Here is a 26915-nt window from a genome sequence, read left to right as displayed (position 1 = left end):
TGGTCTCCCCTCATTCTCCGATGCTCCAGAGAAAACAATGCAAACTTGTCTGACCTCCAGATAGACACAAAATGCTGGAGTAATTCAGCGGGTCAGGCAGCATCTCTGGAAGGTGATGTTTTGGGTCGAGACTCTTCCACCTCTCCTTATTGCCAATAGACTCCAATCTGGCAACATCCTAGTGAACCTCCTGCACCCTCTCTAAAGCCTCTGCATATCTCCTGTAGTAAAACAACGAACCGCACATAATACTCCAAACGTGGCCAAATCAAATCTCATATTTCTGCAATATGACTACTCGACCTTTATACTCCATTCCTCGGCCGGTGAAGGTAAGCTTGCCATACGCCTTCTTTAACTCCCTATCCATTTGCGTTGTCACTTTCAGGGAGCTATGGGCATACATCCCAAAATCCCTCTGTGAATCAATGCTCCTAAGGATTCTGCCATTTAGTTTAGTTTAGTTTAGTTTAGAGATATGGCTTGGAAATAGGTCCTATGGCCCACCGAGTCCACGCTGACCAGCGATCCCCGCACAATAACTCTATCCTACACACACTAGGGACAATGTGCAATTTTACCGAAGCCAATTAACCTACAAACCTGCACATCTATGGAGTGTGTGGGAGGAAACCAGAGCACCCGCACGATCACGGGGAGAACGTACAAACTCCGTGCAGACAGCACCAGTAGTCAGGATCGAACCCGAGTCTCTAACGCCATAAGGCAGCAACTCCAATAAGGGGTAGGCCATTTAGAACTGAGATGAGGAAAAACGTTTTCAGTCAGAGAGTTGTGAATCTGTGGAATTCTCTGCCTCAGAAGGCAGTGGAGGCCAATTCTCTGAATGCATTCAAGAGAGAGCTAGATAGAGCTCTTAAGGATAGCGGAGTCAGGGGGTATGGGGAGAAGGCAGGAACGGGGTACTGATTGAGAATGATCAGCCATGATCACATTGAATGGCGGTGCTGGCTCGAAGGGCCGAATGGCCTCCTCCTGCACCTATTGTCTATTGTCTACCGCTGCGCCACTGTGCTGCCAATTGTAGCAGCTAAAAGAAAGCATGCAGTAGGAAGCAAACAACAGTGTTAGGCTCTAAATAAAAAAATATTAACCAAAGGGACCATAAATATTATTCAAAGGGACATGTTTGATATGTTGAGTTTGCCTCTTAAAATCTTCAGGGTCTTGTGGATAAAATTATCTATTCTGAAAAAAATTCTGAATAAATGTACAAACTGCATGCAGACAGCACCCATAGTCAGGATCAAACCCGGGTCTGTGGCCCTGTAAGGCAACAACTCTACCGCTGCCCTGAGGTTTCTCCATTGTAAAGGAGACCATATTTTGAACAATAATATTAACCAAAGGGACCATTTATTCAAAGGGACATGTTTGATACGTTGTTTGCCTCCTGCATAAAATCTTCATGGGTCTTGTGAATAAAATAGTCTATTCTGAATAAATTTATACCGCTGCGCCACCATGCCATTGCTCTAAACTTACTTTACTCTAAATTTACTCTATTCTTTCCTCTTAACTTCCAAAATGTATCACCATAATTCTCTGGATTGATTCCTTCTGGCAGATCTCCGTCCAAATTTCCAGTGGTTAATAACCTGCTCGATCCCTTTTTTCCCTATCTGAACAAGATAGCAGTTCCAAAATGGTTACTACAGCAATTTAGATTTGATATGGAGCAGTTAAGTCTTGTCAAAAAATGGAAAGTAATAAATCTTCTGAAGTGTGCTTGTCTGTTAGTGAGCCTTGCCACACAATCCTTGCCGATGGTAAGAATTCATCTCCTTCCAGAAGCATAATTGAAGGATGGATACGAACACTGTGGTCTCTCGTGTATTGTTGACATAACCTACGAAATGAAATGAACAAATTTGTTCACGCTGTGCAACAAATAACTGAATGAATGAGATTCATTGAGAGGTTCATAATGAAACAGCAGTTCTGAATCAACTATGTGGTACTTGTGAAAGCTGTCAGAATTAAAGAATAATGACACAGACATAAATCATGTTTTCTTCACATGAAGCACAATAACTGTCTCTACTCAAATTGAATTGGTGAGTGACAGAATCTGGGGGAGTTTAATTTAGAGATGCAGCACAGAAACAGGGTCTGAAACTGGGTCCCGAACCAAAACGTTACCTAGCCATCTTCTGAAGAAGGATCCCGACCCGAAACATCACCCATCCTTTTCTCCAGAGATGCTGCCTGACCCACTGAGTTACTTTAGCACCATGTGTCTTTCCTTGCCTAACCAGCATCTGCAGTTCCTTGTTTCTACGTAGAAAGAGGATCTTCGGCCCATGGATGGCAGCAGAACAGTTTGTTAAAATATCAATATGGCGGCACGATGGCGCAGCGGTGGACCTGCTGCCTTACAGCGCCAGAGACCCGGGTTTATCCTGACTATGGGTACTGTCTGTACGGAGTTTGTATGTTCTCCCTGCGACCGCGTGGGTTTTCACCGGGTGCTCCACACTGTGCCACACTATGGTATAAACAATAACCCTAGAGATTGTTGGTGTTCTGTGCATGTAAAAGCAATGTGCAACATCTTGCAATGCGGATATTTCACAATGTGGATATATATGGACAGGCAAAGTTTTGGGCCAGGACACTTCTTCTGGTCTGAAGAAGGGTCCTGGCCCAAGAGTTATCTGTCCATTTCCTTCCGCAGATGTTGCCTGACCCGCTGAGATCCTCCGTCACTTTGCTCCTGTTTGCCCAAGTCCCTAATCCCTCATTGGTGCTGCTCCCTGTAAAATAATAAATTGTGATCGTAAAGATGTCAAAAGATAACAGGACATCTGTTTAGCCTCCATGGGGATTGGTTTGAGCTGTGTTTGTTGGTCTGAGTCTGTTGGAGGTGCTTGATTTGTAGCTGTTGTTCGGCCATTCTGAAGAAAGAAGAAATGCTGAAGTGCCGGTGTAAAATCTGTTACGGGTTAATAGTGTAAACAGATAACAACGAGAGAAAACTATATAAAAGATAACATGAATCTTTGTTCAGTGAACAGGCTAGTTTGACTGTTCCCGATGGCTGATGTATTTGACGCTTGATTGCCTTGCCCGATTTTTGTGGGGTGTTTTAGAGTTTTCTTTAACAAACCTCAACATCAGAGCTTTGACAGAATGACTGTAAAAGCTCCATTAAAGTATGGAGACATCACTTCCACCATAACTTTAGCAATGGGACTAATCTAGAAGGCATATTGGTTGGCGTGGATGAATTGGGCTGAAGAGCCTGTTTCTGTGCTGAAGATTCCATGACTAACTTTATCTAGATCCTGAAGGACTTTTAAAGTTTATAGTTAAGAATGGAACTCTGCAATAATTAGTGCCAAAAGGACAAGTGTTGGAGTAAATTAGCAGATCAGGCAGCATCCCTGGAGAAGGGGCTTGACCCGAAACGTCACCTATCCATGTTCTCCAGAAATGCTGCCTGACTTGCTCAGTTACTCCAGCATTTTGTGTCATTTTGTACATTAACCAGCATCTGCAGTTCTTTCTGTTTACATAATAATTGGTGCTACGGTAATTTTAAGATAAAATATCTGTGTAAATACAATTTTATTTCTAAAACGTAGTTGGTTTTGGATCTGGTGAATAATGCGGATCTCTTTAAAATATTCTTCTTAAGCATTAGATTAAATTATGGTGTGCAAGTCTCATGCAAGCTTTCTATTTCCATCTAGTGAAAGCAGGTGGTAATGCAGGTAAAAGGTATTTTGACTTGCACACCGCATTTGAACCACATTGGTAGATATTGGCGTTAATGCAAATTGTCTCAGAGGCCGATCTGTTGTGACATAAATTTCTTATGATTTTGCCTTTTCTGCAGCTCTCAAGTTTGAAATTTAAGTCAACAGTCGAGTGTCGCTCGAGAAATTAAGCTTACACTGTAGTCGAGAGAATGCTGCAGTGTTCAAGATTTGGTAGCTTTTCCCCTTCAGTGCTTGGGGTTTGTAGAAGCTGGTAGATTTTCATTTCCTGCACGACTGCCTATGAGAGGAGTAGAGTGAGCTATACTTGGTCACTGGATTTAGCCCGAGTAGTTTTATGTAATTCCGTTTCTGGATCATGGATTTCTTTTTCCAAAAATAAACTTTATTCAGAATAAAAGATATATACAAAACGTATACAAAAACAAAAAGCAGTGCAAAACTTCTTACAACATTCTCAGCGTCTGTACTTTAGTGGTTTAGTTTAGTTCAGAGATACAGCGTGGAAACAGGCCCTTCAGACTACCAAATCCGCGCTGACTTGCGATCACCCCGTACACTAGTACTATCCTACACAATAGGGATAATTTACAATTTACAGAAACCAATTAACCTACAAACCGGTGCGTCTTTGGAATGTGGGAGGAAATCGGAGGACCCGGAGAAAACCCACACGGTCACAAGGAGAACGTACAAACTCCGTACAGACAGCACCTGTAGTCAGGATCGAACCTGGGTCTCTGGCACTTTAAGGCAGCAATTCTACCACTGCACCACCATGCCACCCTATGGTTTCACCAGAGTAAAGGAGACCATATTTTGAACAACAAATGCAGCACATTAGATTGAATGAAACGCACGTGAATCACTGTTGCTCCTGGAAGGTCTCTCTGTGTCCGTGGGTGGTGGAAAAAGAAGAGAAACCAAGTCAAGTGTTACATCTCCTGCTTTTAATGTTTTGATACTCTGTGCGATGTTTCCTCTGTGAATTCACCAGTCTCCATCTAAACTTCGACCTTGTTTTGTTGATGACACGATGAAGTGTAGGACGCACATATGAACAGTAAACAAGATTAAACCAGTTTGAGTAGATTGATGCAGTGTGTGTCTTTGCAATTTCAGGAGTTGTTAAAGTAGATTACGGAGATGTGTCGGCAAGAAGGCGCCTGAGAGAGAGACTGAAGTGTAAATCTTTCTCTTGGTACTTGGAAAACGTTTATCCTGACTCCCAGATCCCAAGGCATTACTATTTACTTGGTGAGGTAGGAATCTTTAATAATTTCCTTTCTCTTTGCTAGTCAATATTAACCGACTTTGAGTAATAAGTAACCATATTGTAAAATTTTAAATTCAATAAATTTAAAGAATTTGCTAATGCCTTTCTCTCAGAATTTACTGGACTTTAAGTAGAGAATGATCCTGACCTACCATCTATCTCATCGAAGACCTTCTTTAATAGGACACTACTAGACTTTACCTTGCACTAAACATTATTCCTTTTATCATGTATCTGTACACGGTAGACGGCTTGATTGTAATCATGTTTTCATCCAGTTTTCGCTGACTGAATAGCAAGCAACAAAAAAGCTTTTCACTGGAACTCGATACACGTGACAATAATAAACTAAACTAAACTAAACTAAAACCTTTCTCTCCCCCCTCTCTCTTCCCTGTCCTACCTGGATTCACATCCATTTTTCCCTTTCCCCATCACCCAGTCTCCCTTCCAGCTACATTCCTTTCCCTGGCTTCACAATTCCCACCTCTTCCACCCTTATCTCATACTTTTGGCCTTTTCTTCTCTGGCCTTTGTCCAACCATCAACATATTAAAGAAAAACTCTCATCTGTATCCACCCATCACTTGCCAGGATACACACAAAGTGGAGTAACTCAGCAGGTCAGGAAGGAGATGCAAGGAAATGTGGATGCTGGTTTGCAAAAAAAGACACAAAGTGCTTGAGTAACTAAATGGGTCAGGTAGCATCTTTGGAGATCATGGATAGATGATATTTTGGATTGGATCCCTTCTCAGGTTGAAGAAGGGTCCTGACCCAAAATGTCACTTATCCGTTCCCTCCACAGATGCTGCCTGACCTGCTGAGTTCCTCCTGCACTTTGTGTTATTGTCATTGTCATAGATTAAAGACACTGAACATTGATAATCATTGCCATTGCAATAATCTCTGGAGAAAAAGAATAGGTGACGTTTCTGGTCGGAGCCCATCTTCAGACTGAAAGTAGCGTTCCGACCTGAAAAGTCCGCCATTTTGTGTCTATCGTCGGTATAAACCAACATCTGTAGTTCCTTATGAAACATCATTTGCCAGGCATTGCTTCTTGCTCGTCCTCTTCTTTTGAGGTTAATTGAGGTCCACGTTAGATTTGCTTAAACTGACAAAGCATCTTTGGTTATCTGCCCAAGTTGCTGCTCCCAAACTGATTTCCCTGCACTAAGTTCAGTGCTGAAATGTAACGTACAGGTTTGAGCTGACAGCCATTTTGGGGAATCGATGAATGAACATGCATGGAACTCCTCTCGTTATTGTCTGTTTGAGATTCACAAGAAACTGCAGATGATGCGGTCCGTATGGAGTTTGTACGTTCTCCCCGGGACCGCGGGGGTTTTCTCTGGGTGCTCCAGTTTCCTCCCACATTCCAAAGACGTACAGGCTTGTAGGTTAATTGGCTTTGGTAAGTTGTAAAGTATTGTCCCTAGTGTGTAGGATTGTGTTAGTGTATGCCGTGATTGGTGGTTGGCGCGGACTCAGTGGGCCGAAGGGCCTGTTTCCACACTAACTCTGATGTCTGAAGTAAAGTTTAACGACTAAAAGGCTGGCTGTATGGACAGAGCAATAGCAGATGAAATTTAATATAAAAACGTGCAGGCTTTTGTGCTAAATCATTTTGGAGCCTAATTTGTATGTAAGTGCTTTCAAACTATTAAGACTGCCTTCTAACATGTAAGAAATTCAGCGATGACTTGGAAAAACATATTTGAAGCAGTAAAATGGAGACACAAAAAACTGGATGCTGGAATAATGAGTAAAACACAATATGCTGGATTAGTCCCGTGGAAATGTAAATAGATTTCCAGCAGGAATTTTAGAAAGGACTAGACCTAGTGGACCCGTTGGGCCCAAACCTCTCCTGCATTGGTGCAACACACTCTCCTCCCCCCTCCCGCCCTTCCCCTCCCTCCCCCTCCCCCTCCCCCCTCCCTCCCCCTCGCTCCTCCCTCCCCCTCGCTCCTCCCTCCCCAACCCATCCTCCCCCTTCCCCTCCCCCCACTCCATCCCCTCAACCCTCCTTATCCTCCCTCCTTCCCGTCCGTCCCTCCCACCCCCTACCCCCTCCCTCCCCCCACCCTCCCTAGGAGATAGATTTTAAACTTTAAAATGTGAATAACTTTAAATATATAACACCGATTTCAATGAAAATTCTTCCATTAGCACCAAAGGGACGATGGTGAATAAGGTGGGCCTAAAATTGTCGCGCTATTGTGTACCGTTTTGGCTGTTGTTCAGGAACAACCAAACAAACAATTGAGAGTTTTAGTATATAGATTTTCAGAATAAAATGTTCAAAACTGAGGCGTAAAAAAAAAGACATAAAAGTGCTGGACTAACTCAGTGTGTCAGGTAGCATGTGTGGAGGGAATGAATAGATGGTGTTTCGGGTCGGAACCCTTCCTCAGACCCGAAACGACACCTATCCATTCTCTTCACAGATGGCCTCTAAGCCTCTGTTATTCTAGCCCTTTGTGTTATATATTTCAACCACCACCTGATCGTGGAGGGGAGGTGAGGTCTGTTTCTGTCAATCCTACAAGATTCCTCGTATGATGTTGTGGTACAGCCTTAAAACTGCAGGATTTAAACCCTATAAGGGATGTAGGTTATTGTCAAAACTTGATCAGTACAGTTCGTAAGGTCACAAGTCATAGGAGCAGAAATAGGCCATTTGGCCCATCGAATCTACTCCACCATTCAATCATGGCTGATCTATCTTTCACTCTCAACCCCATTCTCCTGCCTTCTCTCTGTAACCCTTGACCCACTTAACAATCAAGTATCTGCCAATCTCCGCCTTAAAAATACCAATGAGTAGACCAGTAGGTCAAAGTAGTAATGTACTTAGATGGAAAAAGTAAACAGAGATGATGTTGATCAAATAACATGGGGTGTTTATACACAGGATATGTGCAGTTGAAAACTGGAGATATGTGGGGGGAATGGTTAGTAAAGCAAATGGTATGGTGGGATTCAAAAATGGAGGCAGAGAATACAATAGCAAGAAGGTTATGATGAAACTCTACAATACGCATGGGTAGTCCAAAATTGCGTCCAATTCTAGTCAGCACGTTTCAGACATATTTAAAGAAAGTGCAGAAAAGATTTGTTGGAATGGTTCTTGAGATGAGAAATTTCAGTTCCAAATTAGATTTGAGAAGATGGAGCCATTCCCCTTGGAGCAAGGAAGGTTGAGAAGGTTTCAGAGGGATGTACATGATCATAACTGTTTGCAATAAGGTAACATTCCAATTTTAAATTTTGCACAAAAGATGCAACGGGGAATGTGAGGAACAGCTTTATTACTGCAAGTTGTTAGGATTTGGAATTCACCATGTATTGGCAGTGGGAATAGAATCAATCAGTGTCTTCAAAGGTCAGTGGAAAAGGTATTTGAGAAAATATTACCATTGCTGTGGGAAAAGAGCAGGGAAATGGGACTGATAGATTGCTGTGCTGGGAGATGGCATTGATTCAGTTGTAGAGTCATCGTCATGAAACTAGCCCTCCAGCCCAACTCGTCCATGCCAACCAAGGTGATCCGTCTAATATAGTCCCATTTGCCTGCAGCCCTCTACACCTTTTCTATCTTTTTCAGTCTGAAGAAGGGTCCCGACCCGAAACTTCATCTAATCATGTTCTCCTGAGATGCTGCCTGACCTGCTAAGTTACTCCAGCTTTTTGCATCTATCTTTGATACAAACTAGCATCTGCAGTTCATTTTAATTACATCTTTTCTATCCGTGTACCTGTCCAAGCATCTTTTAAATGCAGTAAAAGTATAGTTGGCAAAATAGTCAGCTCTTGTGTTATAATAATCGTATGAATCTGCTCTTGTGGCATAAGAACTCAATAAAGGGTGGTGAAGGTAACTTCAAATGTCCAAAAGTGAAGTGAAAGTACTTCAGGTGGACAAATTTTATATTTACACAATTTATCCTTGATAAACTAAATCTAATCCTAATCATCGTATTTATACTTTTGTTAATTGATTTAGATTGGCACTCAAATTCACTTATCAAAGACTCAATGAGAAGAATTTCTTGTAGGATAGAATGGTAGATGCAGGTTTAAACCAAAGATAGATGCAAAATACTGGAGTAACTCAGCTGGTCAGGCAGCATCTCTAGAAAAAAGGAAAAGGTGACTTTTCAGGTCGAGACCCTTCTTCTGACATAAGAAAGAAGAAATACTTATTGAGTTGCATTTCCATCTACCTGGACATATAGAAATATGAATTTCACTTTTAGGAGGTGTGAGTTTCCAGTAACTGCAAAATAAATGTATTTCTGTGTAATGCATCATGTCCGGTTTATTTCCAGATTAGGAACGTTGACACCAACCAGTGCCTCGATAACATGGGGCGGAAAGAGAATGAAAAGGTCGGCATCTTTAATTGCCACGGCATGGGGGGAAATCAGGTAAGAAGTGACATCCAGGATGCTTATAGAGGGGGTGTGAGTTTGAGTTTAATTTGGTTTATTGTCGCGTGTACCCAAGGTACAGTGAAAAGCTTTTGTTGCGTGCAAACCAGTCAGCAGAAAGACTACATGATTACAATCGATCCGTCCACAGTGTATAGATGCACGATAAAGGGAATAACGTGAATGACATTTAGTGCAAGATTAAAGTCCGATCAAATATAGTCCCAAGGTTCCAATGAGGTAGATAGTAGTTCAGGACCACTTTCTAGTTTTTGATGGGATTTACATCAGTTTACCTCTTTTAATGCTTTTGTTGCTAACCAATAAGCGGAAAGACTGTACATGAATACAATCACAGTGTACAGATACGTGATAAAGGGTATAACATTTAGTGCAAGATAAAGTCCAGTAAAGGATCAAAGATAGTCCAAGGGTCTCCAATGAGGCAGATGGTAGCTCAGGACCGCTCTCGAGTTGGTGACAGGATGGTTCAGTTGTCTTCAGCCATCCTATCCACACCAATTAGAGCATGCCGTGGAGTCCATAACAATGACATTAACTAAAATATATCAAAATGGAATGTAAGTAATTAAAGAAACAAAACTAAGATGATTTTTTTTTAAATCATACTTTTTGCTTCTTATGTTTTTGCTCTTTTATCATTGAAATTAGTGGGGTCTCAGATTCTGCAGCAGGTAGGTTTGCTGAATCTGTAACTACATTCTGGACTTCTGCATTTCACAGTGTATGCTTAAAGTTGTGGATGTAGCCCAGACCATCACACCTACTCCCCTGCCAATGACTCACCCCAGACACCCTTCTCCTGTCTCCCATCAGGCAAGAGGTAGAGAAGTGTGAAAAAGCATTCCTCCAGATTCAGGGACCATTTTCTCCCTGCTGTTATCAGGCAACTGAACCATCCAATCAACAACTAGAGAACGGTCTTGACCTCCCATCCATCCCATTTGAACTGTCTTTAATCAGGCTTTACTGGATTGTATCCTCATGCACTAAATGTTATACCCTTTATCCTGTATCTGTACACAGTGGCTGCTTGATTGTAATCATGTATTATCTTTTCGCTAACTGGATAGTAGACAAAAAAGTATTTGACTGTACACTCCCCAACACATACAGTTTTGTAAGTTAATTGGCTATTATAAATTGTCCTTCGAGTGCAGGATAAGTGCTCGCAGACAGGATAATTGATGGTCGGCACGCACTCAGTGGGCCAAAAGGCCTGTTTCCGCGCTGTATCTCTAAAATCTAAATCTACCTCAATATATGTGACAATAATTATAATAAACTGCATCTGGGATATTCTATGGTTTGTCTTCTAACTGAGAGAGATGAACTGAATTATGTGGAATAATTGATCAACTGTACGGTGATCCATTATGCTCCTTAGTTTTCTATTGTTCAGTTGTCAGGCAGTCTGATTTCTCAGGACAATTTGGATGTTGCATCTCTCAAGACTGATAAACGTTTGCATTCAGCTGTAGATAGTGCTGCTAAAATTAAGAACAAGGGTGGTGAGAGCTGGAAAATAAGTGGATGCTTATCTGTGCTTTATGCTGATAAGGTGCATAGCATTAGACAGTGACACTGCCAACTTCAGAGGCGAGTCTGGAATTTTGCCACATCTAAATACTCTTTCTGGGCTAAGTGGAATGTGCTTGGTAAGAATTGTCAAACTGGTTTGCTTACAGATTCTCACGCTTATCATGTAGTTGGATGATGGACAATTTGCTGACCAGAACAAAATCACCTCAGGGTTTCTCTTATTTAGGCGTGGATAGAGTGGATGTGCAGAGGATGTTTCCCCTAGTGGGAGAGTCTCGGACCAGAGGGCACAGCCTGAGAATAAAAGGACATACCTTTAGAAAGGAGAGTGGTGAATCTGTGGAACTCAATGAAAGGAGTTACAGGGAGAAGGCAGGTGTTATGGGGAGAAGACAAGAGAATGACATTGAAAGAGAAAGATTGATCAGAGATGAATGAATGGCGGAGTAGACTTAATGGGCCAAATGGCGGGCGAGGAAATGATCAGGTTCTGGAGATTTAACTCAGATGTAGACACAAAATGCTGGAGTAACTCAGTGGGTCAGGCAGCATCTCGGGAGAGAAGGAATGGGTGACGTTTTGGGTCGAGACCCTTCTTCAGCTGTTTTATAATTATCTTTTCTCTATATATTTTTTGTTTCCGATTACTTTCTTGTTTTTTTTTTTGCCTTTTCTATCTGATCCAGATTGTTGGATTTCCCCATTTCCCAACATTTGTGTCATCCATTTATTTTAGCTGGAACCTGCTTCTTACCTGTTTTTGACCATAATTGCTTTAGAAAAAATATAAATGCAACCTTTGCCATTTTCTATAACCATGTCTTATGACTTTAAAGTTGTTTATAATTAAATAGTAAATTTTCTTCACTCCTGTTATTATTGTCACGTGTACTGAGGTACAATGAAAAGCATTTTTATTTGCGTGCTATCCAGTAAAGGAATGATTATATATGAATATAATGAAGCTGTCCACAGTGCACAGATAAAGTATAACGGGTGCAACATCTAGTGCACCATAACGTCCTATTAAAGAAAGTTTAAAGGTTTCCAAAGACGTAGATGGGAGGGCAGGACCGCATTCTAGCTGATGAGAGGACCGTTCAGTTGCCCGATGAAAGCTGGGAAGAAACTGTCCCTGAATCTAAATATTGATTATTTAGTTCATTTTTTCAAGATATGATTAAATGAGTTATGATTAAATAATGATTAAATGAATTGTGATGAAATTAAATACCAGAGTGCATTTGGCTTTGCAAACGGCATGACACCTGATACATATTGTGCTGGTAATGGAAAAATATTATTGGCGAATAATATTTTGTACATTGATTATTTTTCCTCTTTTCATTTACAGTACATTTAAGCAAAATTTAATATCTCAAAATTACTTTTAGAAATTGGAAGCGTGATATCCAGTAAGGTAGCATTTCAGACAGCAATAAGAGGACTAATTAATCCTCAACATGTTACCTTGATTGCATCTTTGTAAAAACAATTCGTATTCAGAGTGAGTTTGCGTTGAATTAGGCTCATCAGAATACAGCAAGTGTGCTTTCTACTTGCAGATTCTTATCCAACGCAATGCGAGACAATCAAATTTGAAGATGAAATCAGTGAATAGTGTAGGGCTTGTCTTGTTCTCTTAATTTCAGTTGCATGTAAGGGCATCCCAGTGATCTCTGGCACTCGGTCTTTTACACCTGTTAATGTAAAGTGAAAGGTCTGAGGAAAGGTCTCGACCCAAAACATCCCCCACGCCTTCTCTCCAGAGATGCTGCCTGTCCCACTGAGTTACTCCAGCATTTTGTGTCTATCTTCAATGCAAAGTGCATGTTTTGTATGGTAGGTGACAACAGTCTCTGAATTGTAGATGGAGCCAGTTCTTCATGGGCGTATTAAATATATTCCTTTGATAGATACAAAGTGCTAGAGTAACTCAGCAGATCAGGCAGCAACTCTGGAGAAAAGGAATCGGTAATGTTTCTGGTCGAGGCCCTTCTTCAGACTGAGTCAGGGAAAGGAATTGAGAGATATAGACGGTGATATAAATCGATGTAGAACAAATGAATGAAAGATATGCAAAAAGTAACAATGATCAAGGAAAGGTGGAGCCCGCAGTTTTCCATTGTTGGCTATGGGCTAGTTAATACCGAGATATACAGACAGTGAAACTCAGCAGGACAACAGTGAAACTAGTATGACTATTAGAGTGGAGAGAGAGGGGGTGCAAGGGTTACTTGAAGTTAGAGAAATCAATTTTCATACTGCTGGGCTGTAAGCTGCCTAAGCAAAATATGAGGTGTGGTTTCTCCAATTTGCGTTTGGCCTCACTCTGACAATGGAAAACTTTCTGCCTTCGCGTACATGATCTCCCGGTTGCAAAATACTTTAACTCCCCTTCCCATTCCAATACTGACATTTCTGGCCTGGGCTCCCCCATAACCCCTGACACCCATACCAATCATATCCATCCATTCTGACCAAGATGCCCCGTCTAAGCTAGTCCCATTTGCCAGCATGGGTCCATAACCCTCTAAACCATTACAAGGTTTAGGAAGTTTGGCATGTCCCAACAACTCTCACCAACTTCTACAGATGCGCCATAAAAAACATTTTATCGGGATGCATCACAGCATGGTTTGGGAACAGCTCCATCCAAGACCGCAAGAAATTGCAGAGGATTGTGGACTCCGCCCAGATCATCACACAAACCAACCGCCCTTCCATTGACTGCATTTACACCTCGCTGCCTTGGCCTTGGCAAGGCCAGCAGCCTAATTGGCTTCTGTAAATTGTCCCTGGTGTGTAGGGTAGAACTAGTGTAAGGGGTGATCGATGGTCGATGCAGACTTGTGGGCTGACAGGCTTTTTTCCGCACTGTATCTCTAAAACTATACTGTTTTTCTTTTCCTTCCAGGTATTCTCCTATACAGCAGATAAAGAGATCAGGACGGACGATCTATGTCTCGATGTGTCAAAGCTTAATGGTCCAGTCGTGATGCTTAAGTGTCATCACATGAGAGGGAACCAGTTGTGGGAATATGATGTCCAGGTAGGTTTATTGATTAATTAGTCACGGTTTATAAACCTGTTCATTGTCACCATTTCTCATCTTAAAGGGCCTGGCCCATTTAGGCGATTTTAAGGCGACTGCCGGCGACTAGGCTGTCGGCGACAGTTCTCCGGGGTGTTGCGGGCATGACCGTGAGGAGTCTTCCAAGAATTGTAATGGATCTCAACGCATCGCTGAGAAATCACCCAGTTTGAAATTTCTCGGCGACAGCTGGCTTGTCGCCAGGTATCGTTGCTTATTGCAGGCGTTGTCGCATGCCGTCCCCAGGTTTACTAGTTTCTCTTGGATGCATTTAGGACCACATTATATTAAAATAAGTAAAGTCATTTCAAGATACAATAAAATACTTGTGTTTAACCAATTTATTTACCGTCAGGACATTTGACAGGTAGATTGGAGGCGACAGTTTGACGGTCAGGTAAGCGTGGGAATTTTCACGATGTTTATGGCCATCAGCGATCACATTTCAAGTAGGCTCCCAACCCAGATATGCAACCCAGAAACCAGATATGCATCTCCCGTACATTTTCAAAGAATGCCCATACACTTTTCACAAAAATCAATTTAACCACTTTTACAATTACATTTCTCAACACTGCTATTAGTAAACTGCATGCCTTGTTACCGTGAAGCTTGGTTTTCAAGTAACCCGGGCAAGATGTTATATTTCAAAACTCTCAAGTACTTACTGACTTGTCAGTGATTTCAGCGAAAATTAGGACGCCGGAGAAGCATTGACAGCGTGGGAATTTTTCGATGTTTCCGAAGACGGTGTAATCTCGACCTGACTCGGCATTGTCGTCGGGTAAAAGAAAATCTTGGCGATCTGCTACGACTTTGACAGTCGCCGGCAGTCGCCTAAAAAATCGCCTAATTTGGACAGGCCCTTAAAGCATCAGTGACTCAACATAGAGAAACGGCACACGTCTTCCTTTGTGGGATCAAATATTGGTTAAATGGCGTTTTAGTCCTTTTTGTACTTTTCAGTTAAGCAAAATATCTTCTTTCTGTTACAACTCAAAATTTTAGTGTTACAACTAACAAGAGGGATCAATAACGTTAAAAACTTGCAACAATGCTTAATTTTCCTCCTCTCCACCCATTTCTCCCACTATCCATCCCATCCACTTTCACCTTTATAGATTTAGACTTTATAGATGCAGTGTGGAGATAGGCCCTTTGGCCTACCGAGTCCATGCCGACCAGCGATCACCCCGTACATTAGCACTCTCCTACACACGAGGCACAATTTACAGAAGCCATTTAACCTACAAATCTGTATGTCTTTGGAGTGTGGAAGGAAACTAGAACACCCGGAGAAAACTCACGTGGTCACAGGGACAACGTACAAACTCCGTACAGACAGCATCCATGGTCAGGATGGAGCCTGGGTCTCAGGCATTGTAAGGTAGCAGTTCTACTGCTGCACCGTAGTGCCACCCTATATCCCTTTGTCTGGCTTCACATTTCACTCCTCTTCTCTCTTTACCCGACAGCCTTTTGTCTCCTTTTCATCTCAAGCCTTCATCCACCCATCTGTCAATCAAAATACCTCTCACCTGTATCTACCTATCATTTGCCAATCTTTGTCCCGCTTCCACCTCTTTTCCAGCTTTCTTCCCCCTACCACAATCAGTCTGAAGAAGTGTTCGACCCGAAACATCACCTATTCATGTCTTTCATACTAACACAGGGAATTCCAATGCTGGAATCTTGCATAGAATGCAAAGTGCTAGAGTAACTCAGATGGTCAGGCAGCATCTTACCGAGATACTGCCTGACCTGCTGAGTTAGTCCAGTGGTTTGTGGTTTTATTTGTAAAACAGCATCTTTAGTTCCTTGTGTCCACAACTATGCCTTCTGTTTTTCAAGATTTCGGATGGCATATTGGTGCAGCTGGTAGAGCTGCAACCTCACAGTGCCAGAGACCCGGGTTTTATCCTATCCGCAGCTGCTGTGTGTGGAGTTTGCACGTTCTCCCTGTGACCGCGTGGGTTTTCCCCAAGTGCTCCATTTTCCTTCCACTCTCCAAAGACGTACACGTGTTGTAGGTTAATTGGCCTGATCCGCAGAGTGACTCCAGCACTCTGTGTCTATTTTGGTATAAACAGCATCTGCTGTTCCTTGTTTCACCATACTTCTGCCTCTGGCTTTCCACGGTGGTCTTAGACATAACTGATCAGACCCCAGAGATTTATCTTCCTTCACACATTTTAAGACATCCAGCACTTCCCACATTCCATCGGCATGCAGATTTGTAAATTGCTTAGGATGCGAAAATGGGATATCGTGGAACTAATGTGGGGTGATCGATGGTCAACATGAACTCGATGGGCCGAAGGGATTGTTTCCACGCTGCATCTCTAAACTAAACTAAACTAAACTAAATTAAGATCTTAGCATGATAGCAGTCCCGATTGAAGTGATTAATTTACAAAAGAATCATTGCTTTGTTATTCTTTGCTGTGTAAATTGATGGCCACAAAAATCATCTAAACAGGAGTCTAAATGCTGTGGAAATCATATGTGAAGAAGGGACTGACACGAAACGTCACCCATCCCTGTTCTCCAGAGATGCTGCCTGACCCGCTGAGTTACTCCAGCACTTTGTGTCTTTACATGCTGTAGAAGTTCAGTAAGAACGAGCTCCAACAGTATGTTCCATGTGGAGAACAGTGATTCTGAATCTAATTTCAGGACTTCATCTTTACACCACTGTGCATTGGTCTCAGACTTACTTTCAGTAAAATGGGTAAATATTGGTAGTCCCATCCAGAACTGTCAACATTTCTCAGCAAAATTCAGGCCACTTTTGATTTTCCTGAACTTAGAGTCTATTCATAGATATAGACAGCACAGATACAGACCCTTCTGTCCTACTTACCCACGCCAACCAAGATGCCCCATCTCCGCTACTCCCACATGTCTGCGTTTATCCCACATCACTCTAAACCTTTCCTATCCAAGTAGGTTATTTTGCAAAAATAATGTGCGATGGGCAGCACAGTGGCACAGCTGGTGGACTTGGGTTTGATCCTGACCTCAGGTGGTGTCTGTGTGGAGTTTGCAGGTTCTCCCTGTGACCACGTGGGTTCCCCCCCCCCCCCCCCCCCACCCCAGGTGCTCCAGTTTCGTCTTAAAGACATGCAAGTGTGTTGATTGGCCTCTGTGAAATTGCCCCTAATGTGTAGAAAGCAGATGAGAAAGTGGGATAACATAGAACCAGTGTGAATATGTGATTGATGGTCAGAGTGGACTTGATGGGCTGAAGAGCCTTTTTCCATGCTAGGTAGACACAAAATGCTGGAGCAACTCAGCGGGTCACGCAGCATCTCAGGAAAGAAGGAATGGGTGACGTTTCGGGTCGAGACCCTTCTTCAGACTGAAGAAGAGTCTCGACCCGAAACGTCACCCATTCCTTCTCTCCTGAGATGCTACCTGACCCGCTGAGTTACTCCAGCATTTTGTGTCTAACTTCAATTTGAACCAGCATCTGCAGTTATTTTCCTACACTTTTTCCATGCTATATCACTAAACTAAACTAAACTAAACTAAACTAAGCTAAGCTAAATTCATGTTGTCATCTGTTGCCAGCCCTGATTTGTTCTGGTCTTTTCCTACCTCCAGTTCTCCCCACACTACTTTCAGTCTGCAGAAGGGTTATGAACTGACGTCACCCATCCTTTTTCTCCCGAGATGCTGCCTGGCCCGCTGAGTTACTCCAGCACTTTGTGTCTAACTTCATTCTAAACTAAATTCATTATAGTTCCAATAAAACATATGCATTTTAGTCAACCACCAGATGGGGCTAGTTATACATCATTGTGCATTTTTCGCATGTGGGCTGGTCTTCAGGTAAATATTGATAAGAAATTCTATATCACAAAGTGCAGGAGTAACTCAGAGGGTCAGGCAGCATCTCTGGAAAACATGGGTAGGAGACATTTCAGACTGTAGAAGGGTCCTGACCCAAAATGTAATTATCCATGTTCTCCAGAGATGCTACCTGACCCTCTGAGTTACTCCAGTACTTTGTATCTTTTTTTTTGTAAACCAGCATTTGCCGTTCCGTGTGTCTACAAGAAAACCTTTGCTTCAAATTTCCATGCTGAGATGTTACAAGGTTTATTATTTCATTTATTTGCATCACTGAATATTTGAATATACAATGTTCCTTTCAAATTTCAGTCGACAGTGTAATTTTATTTTATCCTGTATAGTATTGTACATCAACTATTTAGGTTTAGGTTTATTTTTGTCACATATACTGAGGTAGAGTGAAAAGTTTTATTTTGCATTCTATCCAATCAGATAATACTATAAATAAACACACAGATGATGGTGAGTGCCTGGAACATGCTGCTAGTGTTGGTGGTTGAGCAGATATAGTGGCATTAAACATGCTGTTGGATAGGCACATGTATATGCAGCAAATGGATTATGTGCAGCTAGATAAGAGCACTTATCATATATAGACTTAATATATATAGAGTTGCTGCCTTACTGCGCCAGGGCACCGGGTTCGATCCGGTCTATGGGTGTTGGCTGTACAGAGTTTGTACGTTCTCCCCGTGACCTGTGGGTTTTCTCCAGGATCTCCGGTTTCCTCCCACACCCCAAAGATGTACAGGTTTGCAGGTTGATTGGCTTGTTCTAAGTGCAATTTGTCCCTAGTGTGTGTAGGATAGTGTTAGTGTGTGTTAGTGGGGATAGCTGGTCTGCATGGATCGGTGGGCCAAGTGATCTGTTTGTGCATTGTATCTCTAAAACTAAAAACTAAGATGGTCTTGGCATTATGTTTGGTGCAGACTTTCACCCATTCACACCAGTTCTATCCTACACACTAGGGACAATGTAAAGAAGCCAATTAACCTATAAACCTGCATGTCTGCAAAGCACCCTTGGTCAGGGATTAACCCAGGTCTTTTGTGTTCTTGTTCTATGCCGGTATGAAACTTTGCGAGTCTTTAAAGTGCAACAGAAGTCTTTATTACAGTAACTCAATGCTGGCAGCAAGACAACTAAAATGGCTGCAACCCCACAATTTGACTGCACACTCCACACTGTGTACAGCCAAGATAACCATGTACAAAAACATCTCCCTTTGTCCTGTGCAGCGCCACCTGCTGCATGGCAGGAGCAATGGGTCCTCCCACCCCACACAGTCTATCAAACATCACACTCCCCCTTCCCAGTTTGAACGTCTCTATTCCTCAATGAGTCGCCTTGGGGGAGTACCACGATTGTAATATGTCGATCGACGAAGGACCACAGGCAGGTCGGCGGGGAGTTTGTCTGGTGGAACTTCGTCAAGCCAGGGGAGGGGAAAATCAGACACTCCAGTGTCCACACGATTTGGCACCGGGGTGTCCGACTGCTTGGTTCTGGTCAGGCTCTGCGCAGTCTTCGCTGGAGGAACGCGGCTTCTTAATTGGTCATCATGCCGTCGGCAATGTCCTTCTTGTCCTTGCACGGTGTACATTTTGGTTCCAATGCAAACCATGATCCTGCCAACGCACCATTTGTTTCGCTTGGTCGTATATTTGCGATAATATATGTAGTCGCCAATGTCGAATTTGGACTTGTTTGACTTTGTTGGCTGAGTGCGCCATGTGCCGAAACAGCACGTGTAAGAGTTATGGGTCGCGTTCAAAACTGATAGGGGAGAGCGCACTTGACGTCCGAGCATCATCTCCACTGGCGTTCGACCGGTAGTGCAGTTTGGAACAGTTCGATACTGCTGTAAGAAATCGCGCAATGCCAATTGTTTCAATTTATTTTCAATTTCTACAGCACGTTTCATGGCTTGCTTGAAAACGCCGACGAGCCGCTCCGCCTCAACATTTGAGGGTGGATGAAATGGTGCTGATGTCAGATGCACGACTGAGTGATGTTTGCACCAGTCACTGAACATTTGTGAGGCAAATTGGGGTCCATTGTCGCTTACGATTGTTAAGGGCAATCCCCAAATGGTGAACAAATCGTCGAGCGCAGAAGTGGTTGTTTTGGTGGTTGGATATTTATTCATTTGGATAACATGTGGCCATTTCGAATGGGAGTCCATGACGACCTGCCACATGTCCTCCAGGAATAGTCCGGCAAAATTTCTGTGGATTCGCTGCCATGGTTGGTCGGGGACGGGCCATGGGGAGGCCTTTTCCGGCGGATTCGGCGCTGTTTCGGCACATGGTGTGCAGTCCTTGCAGTGGTCGGCTATATCGGCCTCGATATTCGGCCACCACACATGCATGCGGGCGAGCGCCTTCATTCGCACAATTCCAATGTGTGTCTTGTGCAACATTTTCAGAATTGGCGATCGCAGTTCCGTCGGAATGATCACTCAACAGTGGCGGAGCAGAATGCCATCCTTTGAGGAGATTTCCGTTTGTGCATTCTGCAATGAGCGGAATTTCTTGTCCAGCTGGGGAGTGTTCGGCCACCCCTGAGTGACAAAATGTCGTACCTTCGACAAAATGGGGCCTGTGCTCGTATAGTTGGCGACCGTCCTTGCGGAGAAAGGACGGGGAAATCGGCGATGACCCGCGTGTTGAGCAAGTTCACGTCCATCTCAATTTCCATAATTGCCTCCTCTTTATCGAACGTCAGGTCGGGTCCAATCGGTTGACGAGACAGTGCATCGGCATTGGCATGCTCGGCAGACTGTCGGTAAATGATTCGGTAATCATATCCCATCGTGATCAGGGCCCAACGTTGTAGACGCTGCAACGTCATGACAGGCAAACTTTTCTCCGGACTGAAAATAGTCAGCAGTGGCTTGTGGTCAGTGATGAGCAGGAAATGTCGCCCACTCAAATATTGGTGGAACTTTTGGACACCAAACACGATCGCCAGTGCTTCTTTCTCCACTTGGCTGTAGTTTTTCTCAGCAGTCATCAGCGTTTTAGATGCGAACGCTATTGGTTCTTCCTTGCCGTTCGGTGTCATTTGTGAGATTATAGCTCCAAGACCATATGGCGATGCATCGGCGGCCAGCGAGATTGGCTTCGATGGGTTATAGTGGACCAAACGCGTCTTCTGGGTGAGCATCTCCTTCAACCTGGTGAATGCATGGTCACACTCTTTGGACCAGTGCCATTCAACATCCTGTTTTCGTAGGTTGTTCAACGGTGCGCACAAGGTCGAAAGTGCTGGTATGAACTTGCCATAGTAGTTCACCTTGCCAATGAAGCTTTCAAGCTGCTTCACATGTTCGGGCGTCGGCAATTTCACAATGGCGTCCACTCTTTCTTCCGATGGCTTCAGACCACTTGCCGAGATCACATGTCCGAGATATGTGACCTGTTTTCGGAAGAATGCGCACTTGTCCATGCGCAACTTCATGCCGTAGTTGTTCAGTGCCGTGAGGACCTGTTTTAGGTTCTACAGGTGTTCTTCCTCTGTCCGGCCGGTGACAATTATGTCATCCAGGTAGGCGGCTACGTACGGAATCCCAGCAACCAGATTGTCGACCAGTTTCTGGAAGATGGCCGGCGTCGGTACCGGTCCAAATGACAGTCGGTTGTATCTGAACAGTCCCTTGTGCGTGTTGATCATGAGGAGGTTTCTTGTCTCGTCGTCCAGTTCCACTTGGAGATACGCATCGGACATGTCCAATTTCGAGAAGTACTGTCCTCCTTGCAGCTTGACGAACAGCTTGTCCACTCTTGGTATGGGGCATTGATCAATGTGCAATTGAGGGTATACAGTCACTTTGTAGTCGCCACAGATGCGCACCTTGCCGCAAAGTTTCTGAACAACTATGGGTGTGGCCCATTCTGAATGGTCCACATGGGTGATAATTCCCATTTCTTCAAGACGACAGAGTTCCTTGTCGACAGCGTCCATCCGACTGAACGGAACTGGTCTCGGTTTGAAGAACTTAGGGACGGCATCGTCTTTGAGTATGAGCCGTGCCTTCATCTTTGTGCAATGTCCGAGTCCAGATGTGAAAACGGCTGGAAACTGGTCATGAACCTTCTGCAGGTTGTTCTCGCACTTGCTGACCATGTTGCAGTCCGTGGTAGATGAAAATTACATAGTTGATCCTTCGTTGATCAAGGCGTTCATGTCAAGCTTGAAGGCACGGATCCAGTTGATGGCGCACAGGGATGTACCTTCTTTGCCAACGACGATCAGCGGCAACATCTGTGTCAGACCATTACAGGAAACGGCGACAGTGCATTTGCCTTTCGTGGGAATGGCCCGTCGTTCGTATCCGAAAAGGCGGATGTTGGCCGGTTTCAGTTTAGGCGATCCGATCCTCTCCCAGATGTCCTGACCCACTAGCGACAGTGCGCACCAGTGTCCACCTGGAACTGTAGATCGACGTTCGAGACCCGCAGCGAAATCCTCGGCTTGTTGGTGATCGTGGACACACCGAGCACTTCAATAGAAATGGTCTCCGCAAGTTGGTCGACTGTGTTTTGCGCTTTCTTGCCCTTTCTCCGCTTTCCTACGGATTGACACACTGCCTGGAGATGACCTTCTCGGTTACAGGCGTAACAAACGGACTCGATATACAGTCACTCACGGTGATGATGAGCAGTCGAGCCGCACTGGTAGCAGGGTTTCCATCCTTCCTCCACAGGGGAGCGGCTCTTCTGAAACTGTCCCTTCTTCTCCGGATTTTCTATGTCTATGTCTATGTCTATTTGCTCTGAGTCGATCAAATGGTTTCTGGCGTTGCGGACAAGTCTGACAAACTATGCACACGTTGCGGACAAGTCTGACGAACTGTATGCACCTCTTGAGAGAGCTTCGACGCTGCATCGCCCGCCATTTTGTGCAGTTCTTTACTTAGCAGCTCGGCCATCTTTGCACACTGCAGCACATTCTTCAATGAGGCGTCCGATTCCTTGAGAATCGCCTGCTGGATGAATGCGTGCCTGCAACCCATGACCAGTCTATCCCGCAATGCATTGTCTTGGCACTTTTCGCAGCATTGAGCTTTAAAATCACATGCCTTTGCCTTGGTGCGAAGTTCGGCAAGAAATTCGGTGATAGATTGCCCTTCCTGTTGCACCGTCCGGTAGAAATCAAGGCGAGCTGCGAGGAAATTTCGACTTTCTTCGTAATGCAGCTGCAAAGCCGTTGTGATTTCAGCATATGATACTTCAGTTACTTCTTCTGTAAGTAAATTTTGAAGTAGTGCAAAAGCTTCTGGAGACATTGATGAACACAAGACAGCCTTCTTCCTCAGGTCAGTCGTAATTGCCATACTTTCAAAATAAAACTCAGCGCGCATTAAATATGACGACCACCTTTCTCGCTCGGGATCGAAACGATCAAATTGCAGAGACATTTTTTTTTTTTTAATGGAAAAATAGGCTCTTATCTGGGTCTTTGGACACAATCCGAAATCTCCCGTTCCTGACACCATTTCCGTGTTCTTGTTCTATGCCAGTATGAAACTTTGCGTGTCTTCAAGGTACATCAGAAGTCTTTATTACAGTAACTCAATGCTGGCAGCAAGACAACTAAAATGGCTGCAACCCCACAATTTGACTGCACACTCCACACTGTATACAGCCAAGATAACTATGTACAAAAACATCTCCCTTTGTCCTGTGCAGTGCCACCTGCTGCATGGGAGGAGCAACGGGTCCTCCCACCCCACACAGTCCATCAAACATCACAGGGTCTCTGGCACTGTGAGGCAGCAACTCTAGCCCTGCACCACTGTGCCGCCCACAATGTATTCTCCACTGCTCTTATCCCTTCCTTGGATGAATATAAAGCAATTCATCCAGCTATTGAAAATGTGCTTAGTTCCTGGAAACATGTTTACATCCATCACAGGTCTGTGGTTACTATGGAAACTAAAAATTCTTTGGTTATGAATTTCTATTCCAGGTATCTTACCATTTGTCTCTGACTTAACTCAACAGACTCCTGGTTGTCACTCATCACAGCGTGTAGTCAATATTTATACGTTTAGCATTTTATTTCAAAGGCGTTTGTACTAATGGCTCGAGTAATTTTTCATTCTTAAACATCTTTGACAGTCACTTTTTGCCCACCAGATTTTTTCCAAAATGGTTGATTATATGATTAGGATATATTTGGTTCTCTGAATAATAGAAATCACCGGAATATTTCAATGGAATATATGCGTGGTTGCAGTGGAAGTCAGATTCTTTCCAAAAGAAAGGGGAGTTTAAATTGTGGGCAATTGGAGTGACATTTAGTTTATCATATCATATCATATATATACAGCCGGAAACAGGCCTTTTCGGCCCTCCAAGTCCGTGCCGCCCAGCGATCCCCGTACATTAACACTATCCTACACCCACTAGGGACAATTTTTACATTTACCCAGCCAATTAACCTACATACCTGTACGTCTTTGGAGTGTGGGAGGAAACCGAAGATCTCGGAGAAAACCCACGCAGGTCACGGGGAGAACGTACAAACTCCTTACAGTGCAGCACCCGTAGTCAGGATCGAACCTGAGTCTCCGGCGCTGCATTCGCTGTAAAGCAGCAACTCTACCGCTGCGCTACCGTGCCGCCACACTGAGTCCATGCTGACCAATGATCACCCGTACACTAGTTCTATCCCACTCAAAGGGACAATACTGCAGAAGCCAATTAACTTATAAACCTGTACACCTTTGGAGTGTGCGAGGAAACTGGAGCACCCGGAGAAAACCCATGTGGTCAAAGAGAGAACTTACAAACTCCGTATAGATAATACCGGTAGTCAGGATCGAACCTAGGTCTCTGGCATGACATACAGCAACTCTACAGCTGCATCACTGTGCCGCACCTGTGCCGGAACAGGTGCTGTTCCTCCAGTTTGCCTGTGGTCTCGCTCTGGCATTGGAGGAGGCCCAGGACAGAAAGGTCAGTATGGGAAAGGGAAGGGGAGCTAAAAAGGTTAGCATCTGGAAGAACCAGTAGGCCTTGGTGGACTTAAAAAACAGAGTTTTAAAGGTTAGTTTGAGTCTGAAGAAGGGTCTTGACCCAAAGCGTCACCTATCTATGTTCTCCAGAAATGCTGACCGACCCTCTGAGTTACTCCAGCACTCTGTGTCCTTTAGTTTCAAAGTATTAGCAAATGCCATCAGTATAAACCTTCCAAATACACAGACCAAATCAAGGGAATTAAATCAAAATCAAGGGTGCTGTTGTTAATCTGTTATTTCCATTGGGGTACCATTCACTATAATTTATCCTTTGGTTTAGAATCGCAATATTTTATGTTAAATATTTCACTTGATCAGTTTTTTTTCAACAGTCACAGATCATCCTTTGACTGTGCAGTAGTGTAACTGTGAAACTCTGCTCATTTTCGCAATTTAAATCTGCAGAAAAACAGCCATAGTTTAAATACAAAAGGACACAAAGTGCTGGAGTAACTCAGCGCCTCAGGTAGCATTTCTGGAGAACATGGATAGGTGACATTTCAGTTCGGGACTCTTCTTGAGACCCAAATCATCGCCTATCTATGTTCTCCAGAGATGCTGCCTGACCTGTTGAATGACTCCAGCACTTTGTATCTTTTTTTGTGTGTAAACCAGTGCCTGCAGTTCCTTCTTTCCAATACTGATCATGATTAGGTCAGTGCCAATGTAAAGTTCGATGAACGATTCTGATGAAAAGTCATCAACCTGGACAGTTAACAGTAGGACAACAAACTACAGATAGACTCAAAAGTGTTGGAGTAACTTGGCGGATCAGGCAGCAGCTCTGGAGAACACAGTGGTGCAGCGGTAGAGTTGCTGCCTTACAGCGCTTACAGCGCCGGAGACCCGGGTTCGATCCCTACTACAGGTGCTGTCTGTACGGAGTTTGTACCTTCTCCCCGTGACCGCATGGGTTTTCTCCGAGATCTTCGATTTCCCTCCACACTCCAAAGATGTAGGTTAATTGGATTGGGTTTGTATTGTTATAAATGTAAATAGTCCCGAGTGTATGTAGGCTTGTGTTAATGTGCGGCGATCGCTGGTCGGTGCGGACTCGGTGGGCCGAAGGGCCTGTTTCCACGCTGTAATTCTAACTAAACTAAACTAAACTAAACACGGATCGGTGATGTTTTGGGTCAAGACCCTTCTTTAGACTGATTGTTGGGGGAAGGGGAAGAAAGCTGGGAGCCCCTGATTTCAGCCACTGTTCCTGAAGTGAATATTCACTACAAAGCATTGAGCAAACTATACGGCTGAACTGATGTAAGGCAGTACCTTGAATAAAACATGGACTGCATGGCTGGGTAATTAAGTTGAATGAGTCCTTGGAGATGACTTGCTATTATTCTGAAACGCTAAGCATGCTACAAAGTAATTGCTTCTGGCAATTAATACAATTAATATGACATATGTACAAAGTTCTGGTCTGCTTTAGATTTGTAGAGAGGACAATCTCTGACCGGAAGAGTGATGACATTTGACATGATTAAGTCTATGATTCCTCATTAATAGAACACAGGAAACGTGGGAAGATGTAGGAACAAGGAACTGCAGATACTGGTTTATAAAAAAAGAGACAAAGTGCTGGAGTAACTCAGCGGGTCAGGTGGCATCTCTGGAGAACATGGATAGGAGACGTTTTGGGTCAGGACCCTTCTCCAGACTTATTTATTGTTAGTCTGATTTATTCAGAAGAATACTCCTGAAACAAAATGTTACCTATCCATGTTCTCCAGAGATGCCACCTGACCCGATGAGTTATTCCAGCGCTTTGTGTCTGCCATGGGAGTATGATTTTGAGGTAAGTTTGTATTGAAATTGTCCCTGCTACCTGAATTATTTTTCATTGTTCACAATACTTTTAAGTATGCACAACATTGAGCACATGTTGTCATCAGTTTATAATCTTTCTCAA

General features: G+C 43.6%; 1 protein-coding gene across 1 annotated transcript in view; it reads left to right on the top strand.

Moving 5' to 3' along the window:
* Positions 1-26915, top strand: part of galnt13 (polypeptide N-acetylgalactosaminyltransferase 13) — a 177450-nt gene that overhangs the window by 131299 nt on the left and 19236 nt on the right. The window contains exons 9-11 of the mRNA XM_078403868.1: positions 4866-5005; positions 9357-9455; positions 13939-14073. Of these exons, the coding sequence (XP_078259994.1) occupies positions 4866-5005; positions 9357-9455; positions 13939-14073 (374 nt within the window). The remainder of the gene's footprint in view (positions 1-4865; positions 5006-9356; positions 9456-13938; positions 14074-26915) is intronic.

This window comes from Rhinoraja longicauda, chromosome 8, assembly GCF_053455715.1.
Source record: "Rhinoraja longicauda isolate Sanriku21f chromosome 8, sRhiLon1.1, whole genome shotgun sequence".
NCBI classification, from domain to species: domain Eukaryota; kingdom Metazoa; phylum Chordata; class Chondrichthyes; order Rajiformes; family Arhynchobatidae; genus Rhinoraja; species Rhinoraja longicauda.
Note: the sequence above shows the minus strand (reverse complement) of the source record. Positions and strands in the feature narration are given on the sequence as shown.